Source organism: Athene cunicularia, assembly GCF_003259725.1.
Source record: "Athene cunicularia isolate RWA chromosome 18 unlocalized genomic scaffold, athCun1 chr18_part1, whole genome shotgun sequence".
Taxonomy (NCBI): domain Eukaryota; kingdom Metazoa; phylum Chordata; class Aves; order Strigiformes; family Strigidae; genus Athene; species Athene cunicularia.
This window is the reverse complement of record NW_020799123.1, coordinates 4,467,660-4,483,190: the sequence shown is the minus strand read 5'-3', so window position 1 is coordinate 4,483,190 and position 15,531 is coordinate 4,467,660. Positions and strand designations below refer to the sequence as shown.

Below are 15,531 nucleotides of genomic sequence, written 5' to 3'. Positions count from 1 at the left end.
TTTTAAATCTTTGTAAGGGACAAAACAATTCAAGGCTTGACATCTACCTTTTTGCCAAGCCATGCTCTCCAACAGTCAGCTCTACAGAGGGACAGCAGGGAAATTAAGAATAAATTCATTTAAATAAACCCCAGCTGTAGGAACCACTTCTACTTGATACTACTCCATGACTACACACTCTTCCCCCCAGGTACCAAGCAGTATCAATGCAGCTCATCCTTCTAATGGGTTTCTGCAGCTGCCAGCAAGGGAAAGGTGAAGCACCTGGCACCACCAAACAGCTCATCCCTGGCAGAAGGCAGAGTGAAATCACTCCTGGCACAGGTGAAAACCATTTCAAGTCACGGAGCACTGCCTGCAGCCTCTAAGGAAGCTTTTCTCTCTTAAAAGAGGGCTCACAGAAGGAGACACAGAGCCTATTCTGTAGGAGTGGCTGAAAGGTAGCATTGTACGTGGAACATGGCATGCTCGTTGTTACAGGGCCAGGCAGCGGAGGTCAGGGCCCAACCCAGAACCCCTCCCGTGAGTCACTCACCCCAACAATACAAACGTTCAGCCTCCACTACGAAAATCCTCACAACAAAAAAGACAATTACTGCTATTCCTGTAATAAATACACATGCACAGGACTGAGATCTGCTTTGTGGTGGCATGGATTCTCCCTGGGAAGCTTAGCTGCAACTACTGAGTAACCCAAGCCTCTGTGCACCAACCCCGGCACCACTGAGATCTTGTGCTGTGCTAAAGCAGCAGCACGAGAGAGGATTCCCAACATGGTGAAGCTTAGGGACTTGCACCTTGTGCCATAAGTAAGGAACCACGCTACGTGCGACCTGCCATGGTGCACGCACAGGCCACTGCCAGCCAAACCTGAAAGGCTTTTCTCTGTCTGGAGGCTTGGGTCACTTCTGATGACCTCTACACCACTGTCAAGACTTTATTACACAAGTTGACCTTTCACAAATGGCATTTTTTGCAGTCAGAGGGCTCCAACACCTCTTGTCTAGAGGGATCCATGGCACTGCCATGTCCTTCTAGCCCAAACCTGCCCTGATCCTTTGTATCCCCTGCAGAAGCATTGCCCCCAAGCAGGAACCTCCCTCCCCTGTCCAGAGCTGTGGGATCGACAAGGGGCCAAGGGAGGATGCTCTGGGGGGTGTCAAAATTCCAGCCTTATCTCCAGAGGCTGAGATCACTGGTAGAAAATGTTTCTGTGTTGTCTCAGCAAGCTTCCTGCTGGCACTCCTCTTCCTCTCTACGAAAGCACCTCTTTGTGGAGCAGTTTTGGAGCCAGAGAAGAATGTTCACTGGTACAGACTAAAGTATTTACCATTTCGGAGACATTGGATCTGTACCGGTCCCTATCCTTAGCATGACCCAGATGTTCCCAACCAGCTGTGTCCTCAGCAGGCCAGGGAGAACAGCCCCAGCTGCACAGCGGGATGCTGGTCCACCAAGCAGTTACTCGCTGCACTGCTGCAAGCTTTTGGCCATGTGCTTTTTAGTATCTGTGAAGGAAGGATGCCCACAACTTAGGATCATAACCATCCAAAGCCCTGGGTTTGACTTCTTGCTCTGCCACAGATACCTGGGAGCCTCAGCAGCACTGGCCTGAGCATTTGCACATTAAACATCTGCCCAGGAGCCCCAGACACCCTCCATAGTCAGAGGAGACAGGCTCTGCAGCTGGTGAGTCACTCCCATCCTGAGTTGAAGGTAGAAGATAGTGATTCATCTGACAGCCCCTGGATTGAGAGCTGCAGGGACCAGCTCTGATGCTTTTAAATGGCTCAATTTAGGCAAAATTAAATTTCACCTTGTTTTTTCCCAGGCCTCAGTCCCCTGTAATACAGGATATTAGCTCTCTCCTATTTTAAAGATCAGTGTCTGTAAGACTGAAGACACTTACAGGAATAGGAAGCACTTTGGTTATCTGCACAGTCATTAGACAAGGAGCAGGAGTCAGGATATCTGATTATGCCCCAACCTGGCCACACGAACTGAAGCAGCTTGTTTCTCTGCAGCTCAGTTTCCTCAGCAATAAAGCGGCATAAGCATATGTCTTTCACAGAGAATTTCCCATGGACACTTGGGAAGGCTTTGGGAGCACAGGAGAAAAGGCCACATTTATTCACAAAGCACATCACTCGGAGGAGCCTGAAGTCCCTCTCTAGGGTTCTGCCCTGGAGATACAAGCACAGGGCGAGGTCACTGCCAGGTAGACCCATGCTCCAGGAGAAGTGACAAACAGTCATGTCCCTCTCCAGAGGGAACTGTCACCCCTTGTGCCCTCAGTTTCCTGTGTGTAAAGAAATCACTGACCTCCAGGGTTTTTGGACATCTGTCACCATTGACTTATTCCATAATAAAGTGAAATTTAAAAAAAAAAACAACCCACAGCTGAAACTGTTTAATCTTGAAAAGATTATGATTAGATGATTTGAAAAGCAGAGGAGGCTGTTAAATCCCCAAAGCAGAGATCTCTACTTGGTTTATAGTCTTATTTTGCTCATAATCTACAGACAACTGGGCTTGGATGCTTCCAGGGTGTTCCGAGGGACTACTCCAAAGCAGTTTTTAATACAAAGCCTGATCTCCCAGCTGTGTTTTGACCTAAGGATTCATCATTCATTAAATGAAAATAGAAAATAGAGAGGTTATAAAAGATGAAGATGATCCCAAGTGGGGATGAAGTGCTAGTATGTTGGAGAATATCAGAATTCAAATTAATCCTGATACAATGGAAATAGACAACAAACAAAAAACCCAAGTAAGATGCAATGTGAGTCAGCAAGGACCAGTGCAAAGGTCTAATCTACACACTAGACTCTCTCAAATGAGTGGCTGCAGGAGGTTCCTATGAAAGATTCATATCCTACATGGGCTGAATCATCAGATTTTATCAACTACAGAAATAGCTCAGGGTGACAAGTACTCCAGGCAGGTGCTTGCAGGAAGGTGGGATGGAGCTGACTGCAAATGGAGGTGTGGAGGGCAGACTGTCAGAGCTGTGTGAGAGCCAGCAGCATCCAGACTCAGCCCCAGGGTAAATTCACCTCACAGAAGATGAGAATTCGAGCCGTTCCCTTTGCAAGCCTCTAATGCTGTGCACTAGATCTTCATGTGAAAAGCCACCAGGTGCCAGGTAGAGCAGCCCTGGTTCAAGAGTTTGTTTGCACTTAACCAGCTTGTCTGTCTGGGGTTCTACCCTGCCCTTAAGTTTTCCTCCAGTGTAAGACACCAGGACAGATTGGCTACATGAAAAAAGCCAGAAAGCCTGACCACGCATGGCCAGCCTTGTGACCACGCATGGCCAGCCTTGCAGCTAGCAGACTGCTCCATCAGATCTGCACCACTGACTGCTTCAGCCTGCCCCAGCCCCACAGCCCTGGGAGTGCCGAGGGAGCAACACAGCCTTGTGGCAACACGCAGGCATCCTCCACTCAACAGGGTTAACAGGAGGTCCTCCAGGCTGTGTTAATAAGCCATGATTTTGCCTTCAAACTGTGAGTACCTTGGAATAGGACAAGGTGCTTGCACACCATCTGCTCCAGCTCCACGTGACAACCAGGTATTTGCTTAAAGAGAAATGTAAACAAATCCACCCTGGCAAGCTTCGTGATCTCTTAGAAATTTAAACAAGGTCATCTCCAGACAGAAAGCAGGAGAGCATGAACAGTCCTGGGTAAAGCAGCTGCCTCCCTGCTCACTTGGGCAGCCCTGGCAGCCCACAGTCAGCAGAGAGGAGGTGGTGAGGGGGAAGGAGAAAAAGTCACAACTCATCAGCAGGGTATCTAAGCAGCCTACTCTCCATATGCAGTCAGAGTTTATAGCCATACTGAGCACAAGATGAGTGTTTTTAACACCATGTCTTCTCCTTTTCTGACCCACTGTTCTCCATCCAGTGACACCTTGTGCAATAAACAATGTAGATTAAAAAAGAATATGCAACTTCTGGTCCTGAATGCTCCTGACCTAAGAAACAAGAGTGTTTTTTTTCCCAGTGGTTGTCATTTCTGCTATCCAGCTGAGAAGAGTTATAACTCCACACATACTAAGGTGCACTAAAGAAGGCACAGTTCCCACACAGAGGGGCCTGGGGTCTGTCTGACAAGTTCAAAGAGAGCCCTGTGCCCTCTACCTGTGCTGTGGTTATACAGGGGAAGCTCTGAAGACAAGGCTACAAACTGTTTATGGCTCCTGTGCTATTCATGGGAGAGGTGAATTCCGACACAGATGTTCAACTTTGCTGTGAAGTGTTCACAGAGTGGAAATAATCAATAAAAATTTCTTCCTGTAGCCATGAGAATTCATACCACCTCATCAGACTATTTATAACAACAACAACAAAAAAAGCAATTGTAAAATAATTCAAGGGTTACTTGTACGGCTTTTACCTTCTCAGAGGCTATCACAGCTCTCTTCCAGCATCCTTTCCAGTACACTCCAGTACAACTTCTGGCTATTCTAAGTCATGCTAGCGTATACCTCTCGGAAGAAACTGTTTCCTGTCTTGATGTTTTCTCTTGCATCCTGACAAGTTATAACGCTTTCTACTCTTCCTCCCCCAGAGCTTTGGCCCAGAAACACGTGGAACCTGGTTCACCTCCCGTCCCCATCTTCCCCATCTTCAGTACACATTGGAAGAGAGATGCATAAATGCTCAAAATATCCCCTGGAGTATATGAGGAGGAAACACGCTCAGTTCATCAGTGCAGTCGCTTCCTTCATTTCATCTCTGCTCCCTCCCCAAGCCCAGAGGCACTGCGGGCTGGGCTGGGCACTGGGTCTGCATCCTCCTGTCCCACCCTTCCATGCCCAGCTCCTGCACCTCCATATTCCTGTACCAGTCTTCCCCCATCAGTCTCCCCTGGTGTATGTGCTCTGCCAGCACAGCTTCTGTTTTCCCATCCACTGACCCACACTCCTGTGTACACCTGACCTGCAGGAAACACTTCTCACCCCTGCTGTGCCTCTCAGTAGCAGTCTGTCCATCAGATGCAGGGGCTGTGGACACAGACATATCTCCACAGGGCTAGGAATGAGGACACTGTTTAATTTTACCCAGGACTAAGGTCATGTTTCGCTTCTAGCTCGCCACGGGCTGTGTGACTATGCCCTGGACCAACCTTCCAGCTCCTTGCTTCCCAGTGTCCAGAGCCACTAACCCTTCTTCTGTGTCACAAACTCTGCCAACAGCAGCCCACAAACTCTTCACCACCGAACAGCAGCAGTCTATAAAAGGCTTTAATGCAGATGCCTGCAATAATAAGCACCCAGTGCATTGACATGGGAGGCTTTTCTGGCTTACATCCATTCCCAGAGGCTCCCATACTTATATTCACAGCCCAAAGGACATAAAAGGCTCAGTAAGATCTGAACATTAATCCAGACACATATTATGAAACAACTTTTTACTATTCCCTCTCCACCATGGCTCAAGCACAGGGCTTTTACTTTTCCCACAATGATCTCAAAAAACTTAGCAAAGCCAAGCACACACAAAAAAACCCCGCAGCCAGAGACATCCTCCTCCTCCTCTCTCCCCACCACATACACTGTCCGAAAATCCTGACTTGTATTTTAAAACATCAATGCCTGATGCTGATTTCCTAGAGAGCTGCTGGCCTGTGAAGGAGCACATGGAGCAGAGCAGCTCTGCCACGGAGGCAGGTTTGAAATCTCCACAGATGGATCAATCTTGCAAGGGCTGAGCTCATCCTTCCCGACATTAACTCATCACTCCCAACATTAACTGCAGGAATCAGCTGTCAGATTATTTCACATCACTGTTGGGAGGTTTATCTGACAAAAACCCACTCCAGGAAATAAATCACAGCCTTGCACTGCAGCTGCCAAGCAGGACGGGAGGGACCACCCAAGCCATGACATCCCCTGACAACCCACAGCACCAACAGCCTTTCCGTGCTCAGATGTGGGACTCCCAACTGAAGCATCTCACTTGTCAGTACAGCAATTTGAGAAAGCATTTACAGATGCAGATGCTGCTGAATGACAATTAACCTCGAAGGGCAATTAGCTATAGTAATGTTAGTCCCTCAGGCTAAGTCTAAACTGTTGAGTAAATACTCAACAGCTCTAAGAGTCATATCCTATCTGCTAAAAAAGAAAAAATATTTTAAAAAGAGGCATTTGAAATCCCATGGTAGGATGTGGTGGTTTTGGCACAGCTTGGGCACAACTCAAACTCACATTTCTCAGTATCATGCCCAATTTGATAAAACATGCTCTCAAACATGCGAAGGCAGACACCAAAGGGGGGAAAAAACCTTCGTGTGGCAGACAAGGCTGCAAGAGCACGTAATAAAGGTCTGAATTTAAGGATTTCCTGGTGCTTCTAGCAACTGACCTTAGATAAAAGCAATACAGCAATACGTGACTTTTTATCACTAGAATACTGAAAATAAGCAAGGTTGGAAACCTACCCCAAAGCAAAGCAGAGGACAAGGAGGATTACAGCATTTCAGGATTGGGTGAGCAACATCATCAACTTTCAGTGCTTCAAATTAAATTCTGTGCAGGCAATGAATTATGTTTCATCCTCCTTCCTATTGATAGATACATACTGCTTTTAATTAAAAAAAAAAAAATTGAAAGTCACATTGAATGGAAGACGGAATTTGAATATTAGGAGAGCAAAGCTGTTGTAGAGTGCCGGCTGACACTGCCCAGTCACAGACGTGGGCAGGCTGGGAGCTCCCCACCAGCCGAGTCGGTGGGCAACGCTTGCCCTTCTGCAGCCCAGAGCTGTACCTTTCCTGCCAACAAAACCAAGCCTCCAGCCTCCTTAACCCACAGCTTTTCACCAACTGTAAACTCACTCGAACAAATCCCTGCCACCTCCCATGGTCTATCATGTGCAAGTCCTTTGTCCTGACTTGTAACATGCCAAGATCTGTTATTCTTCTCAGCAACTTTTATTTGTACGTGTCCAGGCACTCACAACTCAGCCACTGAGTCATTCAACAACAGCTCTCCGCAGTAATTGCTGAGGGCATCTTGTCCTCGTTTCCTTTGTTTATTCTGTCCATTATATAAAGCTATAGGCAATCCCCATTTCCCCTGATAACATCAAAAACAAAGCAAACTTGCACCCAGGGGCCGCTCTTGAGGATCAGGACTCCCAACTTGCTCCCCAAGTATGTGAGCTCAGAGTTCCCCTGGTATCACCACCACAGCCTGCAATGGGACATGACTCCAGACAGAACCTCCGAGTGTCAGGGACCCTCTGTTCCCAGCAGCTGCTTTGGGATTAGCCCCACGAGTCCCTGGGGAGAGCTGTTGGGTGCTGGGCTCTTCCCAAAAGAAGCTGGTTCCTTGGCAATCCCTCTCTCCCCTGGGAACCAGAGCCCAAGCTCCATTACTCCCTCGGATCCCAGAATAGCAATACTCCCACACCAGGAAATTATGGATTTTCTTGAACATTACTGTGACCTTTTTAATTTCCATTATGCCTTTAGCTGTCTCCTCCCACTACACTCCTTCTCTAAACAAATCTCAGAGCTGCACAAAGTGTTTCCTGTAAATAATACTCATCTGGCATGGACAAAGGAAAAAAAAAAAAAAGAAAATTAAAAAACCCTTATGCTGCTAGTTCCAGCTTGCAATTGTCCCTCCAGTTTAACTTCTATCTGCTCAACTTGGGAGCCTCGAAGGCAGCACAGAGTTTGAGGGAAATGGAGGGGACAGTTACATGTTCTGAGCATCAGATTTGAGCCTGCCCTACCTGAAATTAAAAGTTCAGGTCATGAAGATAACTTGTATTGTGCTTCAGACTGCTGTAGTGCAATGATCACTGCAAAGCTTGAGCAAGAACTTCACGAGCCCCCTTCTGCCCAGCACAGTCAGATGTTCTCACAAATGTAGCAGCACTGACAAAAATTATCCTTTCTCACCCTCCTGGTGCCATCCCAGACTGATGTTGTCCTCTGCTCTAGAGATATCTGAATGCCACTGAGCCCTGAGAGAGGTTATTTTGTGCACATGGCAGTGAAAGTTGCTTTACAATCACAAAGCCAGGATTCTCTTTCAAGCTTCTGCAGCAATGGACCTACTGCCCCATCTGATAGCAGGTGCAAGAAAGACCTTTGCAAGCCTGTGCTATCACCTCAGTGATGAGTTACACAGAGGAACCAGCTTCCCAGGCAGCTGTGAACCCACCATCTTAAACAGAAACCCTTTAAAGGGTGCTTTGAACTCTCTCTGTCACTGGAAAGTCACCGCAGGCCAGTGTGGGAACAGGCTGACTCACCAGTGACTGTGCTGCCTCTCTCCCACCACACCACTGCTTACAGCGTGCGATTTCTGTGAGGGCTGCACAGCCAGGGCTGCTCTCCCTGAGGACACCAGGAGGAAGAGAAACTCCCTGGTGTGTTGTTAAACACACTGGCATGGCCAGATAGCATCACCCCTAGGGACAGGTGGATCCCACCCTCTCCCGTGTGGCACCTGGGAGCTTACAAAGAGCAAGCAGAGACTTCACACATCTATCCAACAGGTTGAATCTTCACAGATCACTATGATACAAAGTGCTCAACTCTTCCACAGACTTTGCCTTGGATTTGGTACCACCTTATGCTGCAAAACCCAAGACATCTCTTATCTAAGAGGGGACAGGTTAACCCCACTCGCTATCTGGCAAGCAGCAGCACTGCTTTTGGGAGGGATTTCCCTGCAAGCAGCGAGCAGGCAGGGAGTTATTCTCTGCAGCAACATTCCCGTTCCACATGGCACCACTTCTTGCTCACCGCAGGTGGGCACAGGAAGATGATCAGTGTTTTGGGGAAGCAGATAATCACCCTGTTGGGTCCCACATGGCTTTTTGTTATTTTCTGCACACATCTGCATGTTGCGGTTTCTTATTTGGCTCTCTCCACAGGCCAGATTCCCTTGCTTCTTCAAACTATTTCCTAACAGATGTTGGGATGTTTTGCTACCTGAAGCAAAGCTCTACCACTGCCTGCACACAAATCTGGCAACAGAGGAGCACCCAACCAAACCCATCAGGCTGATCCTGCCACCCCAGCACAGCGTGGCACTGCTATAGGAGAATTTTTTCATAACAATATTATATCAATCATCACGAGCCATCAGAAACATGTGACAGCAGATTGCGTTGACGTTTATGGCAATGTATTCTGTCAGCCTGCGAGTCAAATATAACAATCGTTCTTTTTGATTGGAGATCTCACGGTCCCACCTCATTTTTTGTAGCAAGGAAGCGCAGAGGTAAGTTTGCCAGGACTGATGCCAGCTGCCATCAACAACTCATGGTATCTGCTAACCCACAGAAGGAGACTGTGAGGCCCTGGAGGCAGCAGAGAATGGTCTGTCTGAGGATCAGGGTGCTCTTGTCCAACTGAGACACCAACAATTTTCAGCACTCTAAGAAAATTACAGGTTTTACTACTACAAGAGAGGACAGACATATTAGAAATTTAATTCTTTAAAGCATAAAACTTTTTCATTTTAAAAGTAATAAAAAGAACTGTTAAAGGTTTTAAGCTGTTAACCACACAGTGTAGACCTGGACAATGCTACCTCTCAGCCATGGTGTTGGCTTGGGAGCACAGTCTGCAGCACTGCCCTGCTCACACTGCCTTTACCTCTGACACCCATCATACACCAGTTATCAAGAAATTTGGAGGTTTGGGGAAGGAATAACACTCATATTTTCACCCTGCATCCCCGCAATGCTCAGGGCAATGATGCCCTCTGAGCATCTCTAAACATCGCTATAGCTCAAACAACAAACCAGGGGCAGGAGCCAGCAGGAACGTGGAAGGCCACGTCCAACTGTGCATTGTGCAGCAACGGGAAAGTGACTCAGGCAGGGATGGAGCCGGGAACAGTGTGACGTGATAGATGGGAGTGGTAAAAAACATAAATGAACAGTGTTGGGGAAGAAAACCCACCAGGCAGAATGTCCAACTGTGAGCAGGCACCACAGCTGCTGACCACTGTTTGGAAAGTGTGAGCGTGAGTCATGGACTAGTCAGAGATGTGGTTCTCTGGAACAGCCAGCAAATGTTGGCCATGCAGGGACTGCATCGTGTTTGTTCTCTCTGCTCTGCAGGGGTTTAAAGCAAGGACAGAGGGCCACGGAATTTTGGTATCAACCAGCTTTCACATGGATCCAAATGATGCAGCTCATCCATGCAGCTGTCCAAAACAACCTACAGAGCTTTCAGCATCCTGAAAATAAGACGCAAGCCCTTTGTCTGTGCACCAGCCTCTTGCTATTCTTGGATTATCAAGAAACAAGTTCATTTGTAGTCTTTGTTACTTTCCTTCCCACTACTTCAATAACACAAGGTATTACAATGCCAACACAAAACCACTTTGGGCAAAACTCCCACAGCCTCAGGCTTGGGGCCAGTGTTCCTGGGGCACTTCACCCCATGAGGGCTCTGCCAGCACCTCCATTCCTCCATTGCCCCTACTCCTGGGCTTCAAACCTCTTCCTCCTCACAACCTCCACACTCACACTGACTTTACAAATGCTTCCACTCTGCTCTGTCCCAGATAGGAAAGGAAAGAAGCCCAGGCCAGGCTTCATGGCTCTGCTCAAGTGCAGAGTCCTGCAAGAAGGAGAAGTCGGGGATGTGGCAGCAGAAGAGCAGAAATGGCATCCTGTGAGCAAGGCGAGAGATAGGAGTCAATCGTAAGCAACAAGACAACCCAGAAACTTTTGCCTTTATTAAAAGCAGAGCGACACAAACACCACCACACTGGGATCTGCGGGGCACTGCTGCTCCACCACCTGCCGCTCCAGGGGTAGCTCTGTCCCACCAAGAGGTGAGGACACAGGATAAAACAGAAACCCTGGCATTTTTTCTGCTCCTGCTATTCTGCAGAAGCCTTCCTGAAGGCTGATGCATTTACTTACTACACCATCTAGTCACACAAGCACTACACAGCAGTGTCAGTGACTACTGTGCCTCTTCATCAACCAGTTCGTTACTGCAGAACTGCCAAGTGCTTTGCTCTTGATCCACAGTGGCTAAACACTTACTTGCAACAGAGACCACAGACATGCTCCAGCGCATCAAGCACAGGCAGGGCTGTTTCACATAGAGATAACAAGTGGAAATGGGGCAATGGGTGGTTCATCCCTCTGAGCTGGTGGAAGCATTCCTTGCTCTGAATTCAGGTTCTGAGCAATAAGTTTTAACAACTATAGACTAAGGATCCAGCTTCTTGTGGTTGATTGTAAATCCTCAGTACAATATTTTTTTTTAAATTATAGTTTGTTGGCCCTGCAATACAGGTTTTGGGAAGTAAGATAGCTGTGGGTTTGAGCTTAAAAAATGGCGCTTTTTATTTTGATATATTTCAAAACAAACTATTTTGAATTTCTGTTCAAAATGACAATCTAAAATTAAATTAATGTTTTTGTTGGATCGCAGCAATATTTTTTCCTTTTACTGTAGCTTGGCCAGTGAACTAAATTTAAAAAAAGAAAAAAAAACACCCCAAAAAAATCAATCTGAACAACTCTGTTCATTTTTCCATGGCTTAGACAAACACAATGCCAGTTAGCTGACAGGAGATGGGGTCCGGTTCAGGAGAGAACAATGGGGCTCTGCAAACACTGGGTCATCTCTGCCCCATCCAGCAACTTTTATGACAGTGAAGTTAAAAGCCATTTCAGGAAGTGCACTGGGCCTCTCGTGCCATATCAGCCTGAAAAAGAGTCAGTCTCAGTTTTTCCAGACGGTCTCAGAAGAGTGGCTGCAGCCAGAGAGGTACCGAGGCCCCCACAACAGGCAGCGCCCGTACAGCTGCAGCCGTCAATGCTTATTCCAGGGTGGGCCAAGTCTACCCACCACTTCTTCACTGCACTTGGACAAACTCCTCCATTTACTGCCCGATGAGCCCTCGCTGCAGTGCATGTTCCTGTGCTATCACAACTGCACAATGCAGCTCTTGCTCAACCCCAGCAAGAACTCACTTGCTTTTCCTCTTCAGTGGTTGCACATACTGGAGCACAAACCAGAGCCCTTTGGCAGGGTACAAGCCCAACTTGCCCCCAACACCTGTAACTGCTGGTGCCTTGGACTAGAGCTGCAAGTGTTCAGCATCTGCAAGACACTGTGTGGTGTCGGCACCAAGGACAGGAGGGGATCCTGGGACACTATAAACAAACCTGTCAGAGGACAGAACCCTTTCCCCAAAGCCTCCCTGTCTAGATAACACCTACAACTCCAATTTGACTTATATTCTATTGTCCGTGTTTTATAGGGAGTCATTTTGTCAGTCACAATATGGGAAAAAAATTGCCCCCAAATCCTAATGTGAGGATCATGTACAGCTCTGTTATTCCCACAGTTTTTCCTATAGCCTTAGCTCATACATGCGGCGTTATTTCTCCCCAAGTGCCTAAGCAATAAATTAGGAGTCCACAGTTTAGGTAAGGGTGGGTCACACATAACCACCATGGAGGTTACTGTAATTAGAGGACAATCCTTAATTTTGTGCACACCAACATCTTACATAAACCTGAAACTGCAAACAGTCCTCGGCCAAAACAATTTGCACCATCCTTGAAAATACCTAAAAATCATCATGTCATTCATCACAAATCATGTCTATTGCTTCTCTGGCGATGCAACTGGGCTTGAGTAATGGAAAATGAGAATCAAAAAATCCTTAAAAAAATAGTATTCCAGGACAAGTAAAACATCTCAGAAAAAACTCTCCCTGCCTTAAGCATCTGAAAAAATAGACTTCCCTAAAGCAAACATATAAGAGCTGGCTTCAATAGCAGTTATTGCTCATTTTTAACTCACCATGTAAAATCCCCTTTACACCCTCTACCCTCGTCCTGCCAATGCTGCCAGGAAGTTCCAGAAAAAAACAAGCGCTACGAGGCTGAGCCACACGTGCCCACGGCTACAGCACAAAGGTCTGAGCCTCTCTCTGCTGGTAAGAGGTAAAGCATCCAAAGGCAAACTCTTTATCCCAACCACACCTATGTGGCATGTACTCATAAGTCATAGCAGATGGGTAATGATTTCCCCTGAAGTACTTCAGAAAAGGTAAACCTTGCCTGCGGTGGGGAGCAGCCTGCTGACAGGAGAGCACTACAGTGGCACTGCTGTGTTCACAGAGGAGGACAGAGCTGGAGCTTCAGCTCTGTGAAGTCAAGCAAGATCCTCCAGTGGGAACCAGTCCACAGAACAGATCCAGAATATACCAGAGAGGGGCAAAGCAAGCCAGCAAGGGATGCTCCCTAACCTCAAAAAGTGTTTAGAAGATGCTTATTGTTTCCTTTTGTCATCATTTGCAGGAGTTTCGCAGCCAAGAGCTGTGTTTTCAGTCTGTCAGGGGCTGTCAGCAACATGCTTGGGAAGCACAGTCTTTGCGGCTGAGAAGTCCCTTTGTCACCTCACCAGTTTCTCTGGCAGTAGAAAGCTCAGAAGCTCTGCAGCACTCTGCACACCTTACCTGTGTCTTGGAGAAGCAATCTGGATTCCCAGTGAAATTCCCCAAAGCAATTTACCATCGCTGTTCCCCCATTTGTAAAGCCACTGGATTTATGGGACAAGGAGGGCTGGCTCTGTCCCGCACAGAGGTGGCAGCTCTCCAAAGGCAGGCTCCCCAGCGCGGGATGTGATTCATCGAGAGCCTTTCTGCCCAATGAATCAGCAAGAGGCAAGGCCCCGGCACAGCACAGCACGGCCAGGAGCTGCAAGGCTGAAAGCGAAGCCTTTGCAACATGCAAACAAGAGCTGCTCAGAAGAGCTGCCTGCGTTCTTGGTAAGATTAGTGGTGGTCATAGTGCAGTTGTGCTGTTGCTTCGATGTAGTATATCCTGGCTAGTTTAATTCTTCTGTCCTTTTCCCTTGAAGAGCTGCACCATATCAAGGGAAATCTCAAAGCAAACAGTGTTTCCAAAATACAGCTGCAGTCCTTCTTGAATTAAAGGTACTGACTAGATTGTCAACTAACCTCAGGTGCAGCACCAAGTGAAAAGGTAGATTTGGATGCTGACCACCAGAGACACATCAGTCCCATCAGGGGGGTTGCAGTGCCACAGCTCCCCTCCAGCACGATCAATCCAAAGCAAGCAAAGCAATTAAGGACCACTTGGCCTTATGTGCAAGAAGTCATAACATCAGGTCACACAGTACTGTCAGCTTTTTCTTATAACAGCCAATTATCTTCAGACCTGTTCATGCCCTGCTCCTGCCTGCTCCAGGGCTGCTTTAGCCACTGTCTGCACCCCAGGAGGCCTGTACAAATAACAGGTTTCCCTACAGACAATTCACAACCATTAATATGCACTTTAATCCATTATGTGCTAATAATCATGCTTAGGCTTTCTCAGGTTCCCAACATACAAGCCCTATAATAAAACCTCCCTCGCAGTCCATTTAGTGACGCTAATGAGAGAAGAGAAACATGCAAGAGAGAAACGTTACTAATTAATTTTAACAAAAAACAGGCAGCAGCATCACACAGGGAATTTTCTGAGTGAAGACAAACCCCAGCTCCTGTGACTTACGAGTTCAGGCAGAGTCCAGCTGGCAGTGACGTGGCTCGGCTCGAGCGACTCGTGGCGTGGCAGCTGCCCCCAACACCCCTGCGGTGCAGCCAGACCTGTGACTCAGGACATTTGGAGGAGGCCAGCACGATGACACTGTGACCCTACAGTGGCCAGGGCAAAGCCTGGGCAGAACCGGGCTTACAGAGCACAGGGTCCTGGGCTGGTAGCTGAGCTGAGCAGGAATCAGCTGCAGAGTGAAGTCTGGCACCTGGAGGAGCTGTCAGAGGCTCCCAAGTTTTACAGGGTGAGCAGAGGAGCTCTTGTAGGAGATGTGTCCTACCAGGAGATGCACCAGCCACTTCTTGGGACCGCTGGCAGGATTTCACAGAAAACTCAGAGAAATTTCATCAGTCATGGTTGCTGGCTCCCGTGTTAGCTGGGGAGGAAGGAGCCTACATGAGCAGAGGGCACAAAGCCCTCGCCCCATGGGGCACGACCAGAAAAGCCAAGACGTGGCACTAGGAAAGTCCTGCAGCATTAGGGGATCCTGGCTTTTCCACCCCTAATTTGGAAACCCCTCCAGCCCCGAAGGCAGCTGGTGTCCCACACAATGCCACTGTGCTGTTTCAATGTCAAGCTGCCTCTCACTGGAGCTCACTCCGTGCTGGCACAGGTACCTTCTGAGTAACAAACTCCATGCCACCAACGCCGAGTTTCGCCTGGAACAAGCTGCCTCCCCGGATTTGTTTTGCTTTTTAAGCCTTTTCCACTGATCAACAGGGTTTGCTTATACACAGTGAAACAGCTGCTCGCTCCGTTAGAGCGGCTTGGAGGGAGAAGGGTTTGTGCAAGTTGTACTTTTGGGGGGTTTATCCCCTTTTTCTTTGCCCAGTGCAGACACGAAGGAAGAGAGGCGAGAGGAGAGAGGCAGCGGGGCAGCCGCTTGCTCACCTGAATACGAGGATTTCCTCATGCCGTCGCGCGGGGCTGTGACATAGGAGCGGGGCGAGGCGCTGGGG

The 15,531-nt window shown here is 47.9% G+C and overlaps 1 protein-coding gene across 2 annotated transcripts in view; it reads right to left on the bottom strand.

The window, feature by feature from the left end:
• SEPT9 (septin 9) overlaps window positions 1-15,506 on the bottom strand; it is a 139,726-nt gene extending 124,220 nt beyond the window's left edge. The window contains exon 1 of one of the 2 annotated variants that reach the window (XM_026860935.1): window positions 15,464-15,506. In XM_026860935.1, coding sequence (XP_026716736.1) covers window positions 15,464-15,485 — 22 coding nt within the window. In that variant the 5' untranslated portion in view covers window positions 15,486-15,506. Of the gene's footprint in view, window positions 1-47; window positions 340-15,463 lie in introns of those variants that run through there. The other variant, XM_026860936.1, reaches the window with a different exon arrangement.
• Window positions 15,507-15,531: the final 25 nt, after the last annotated feature.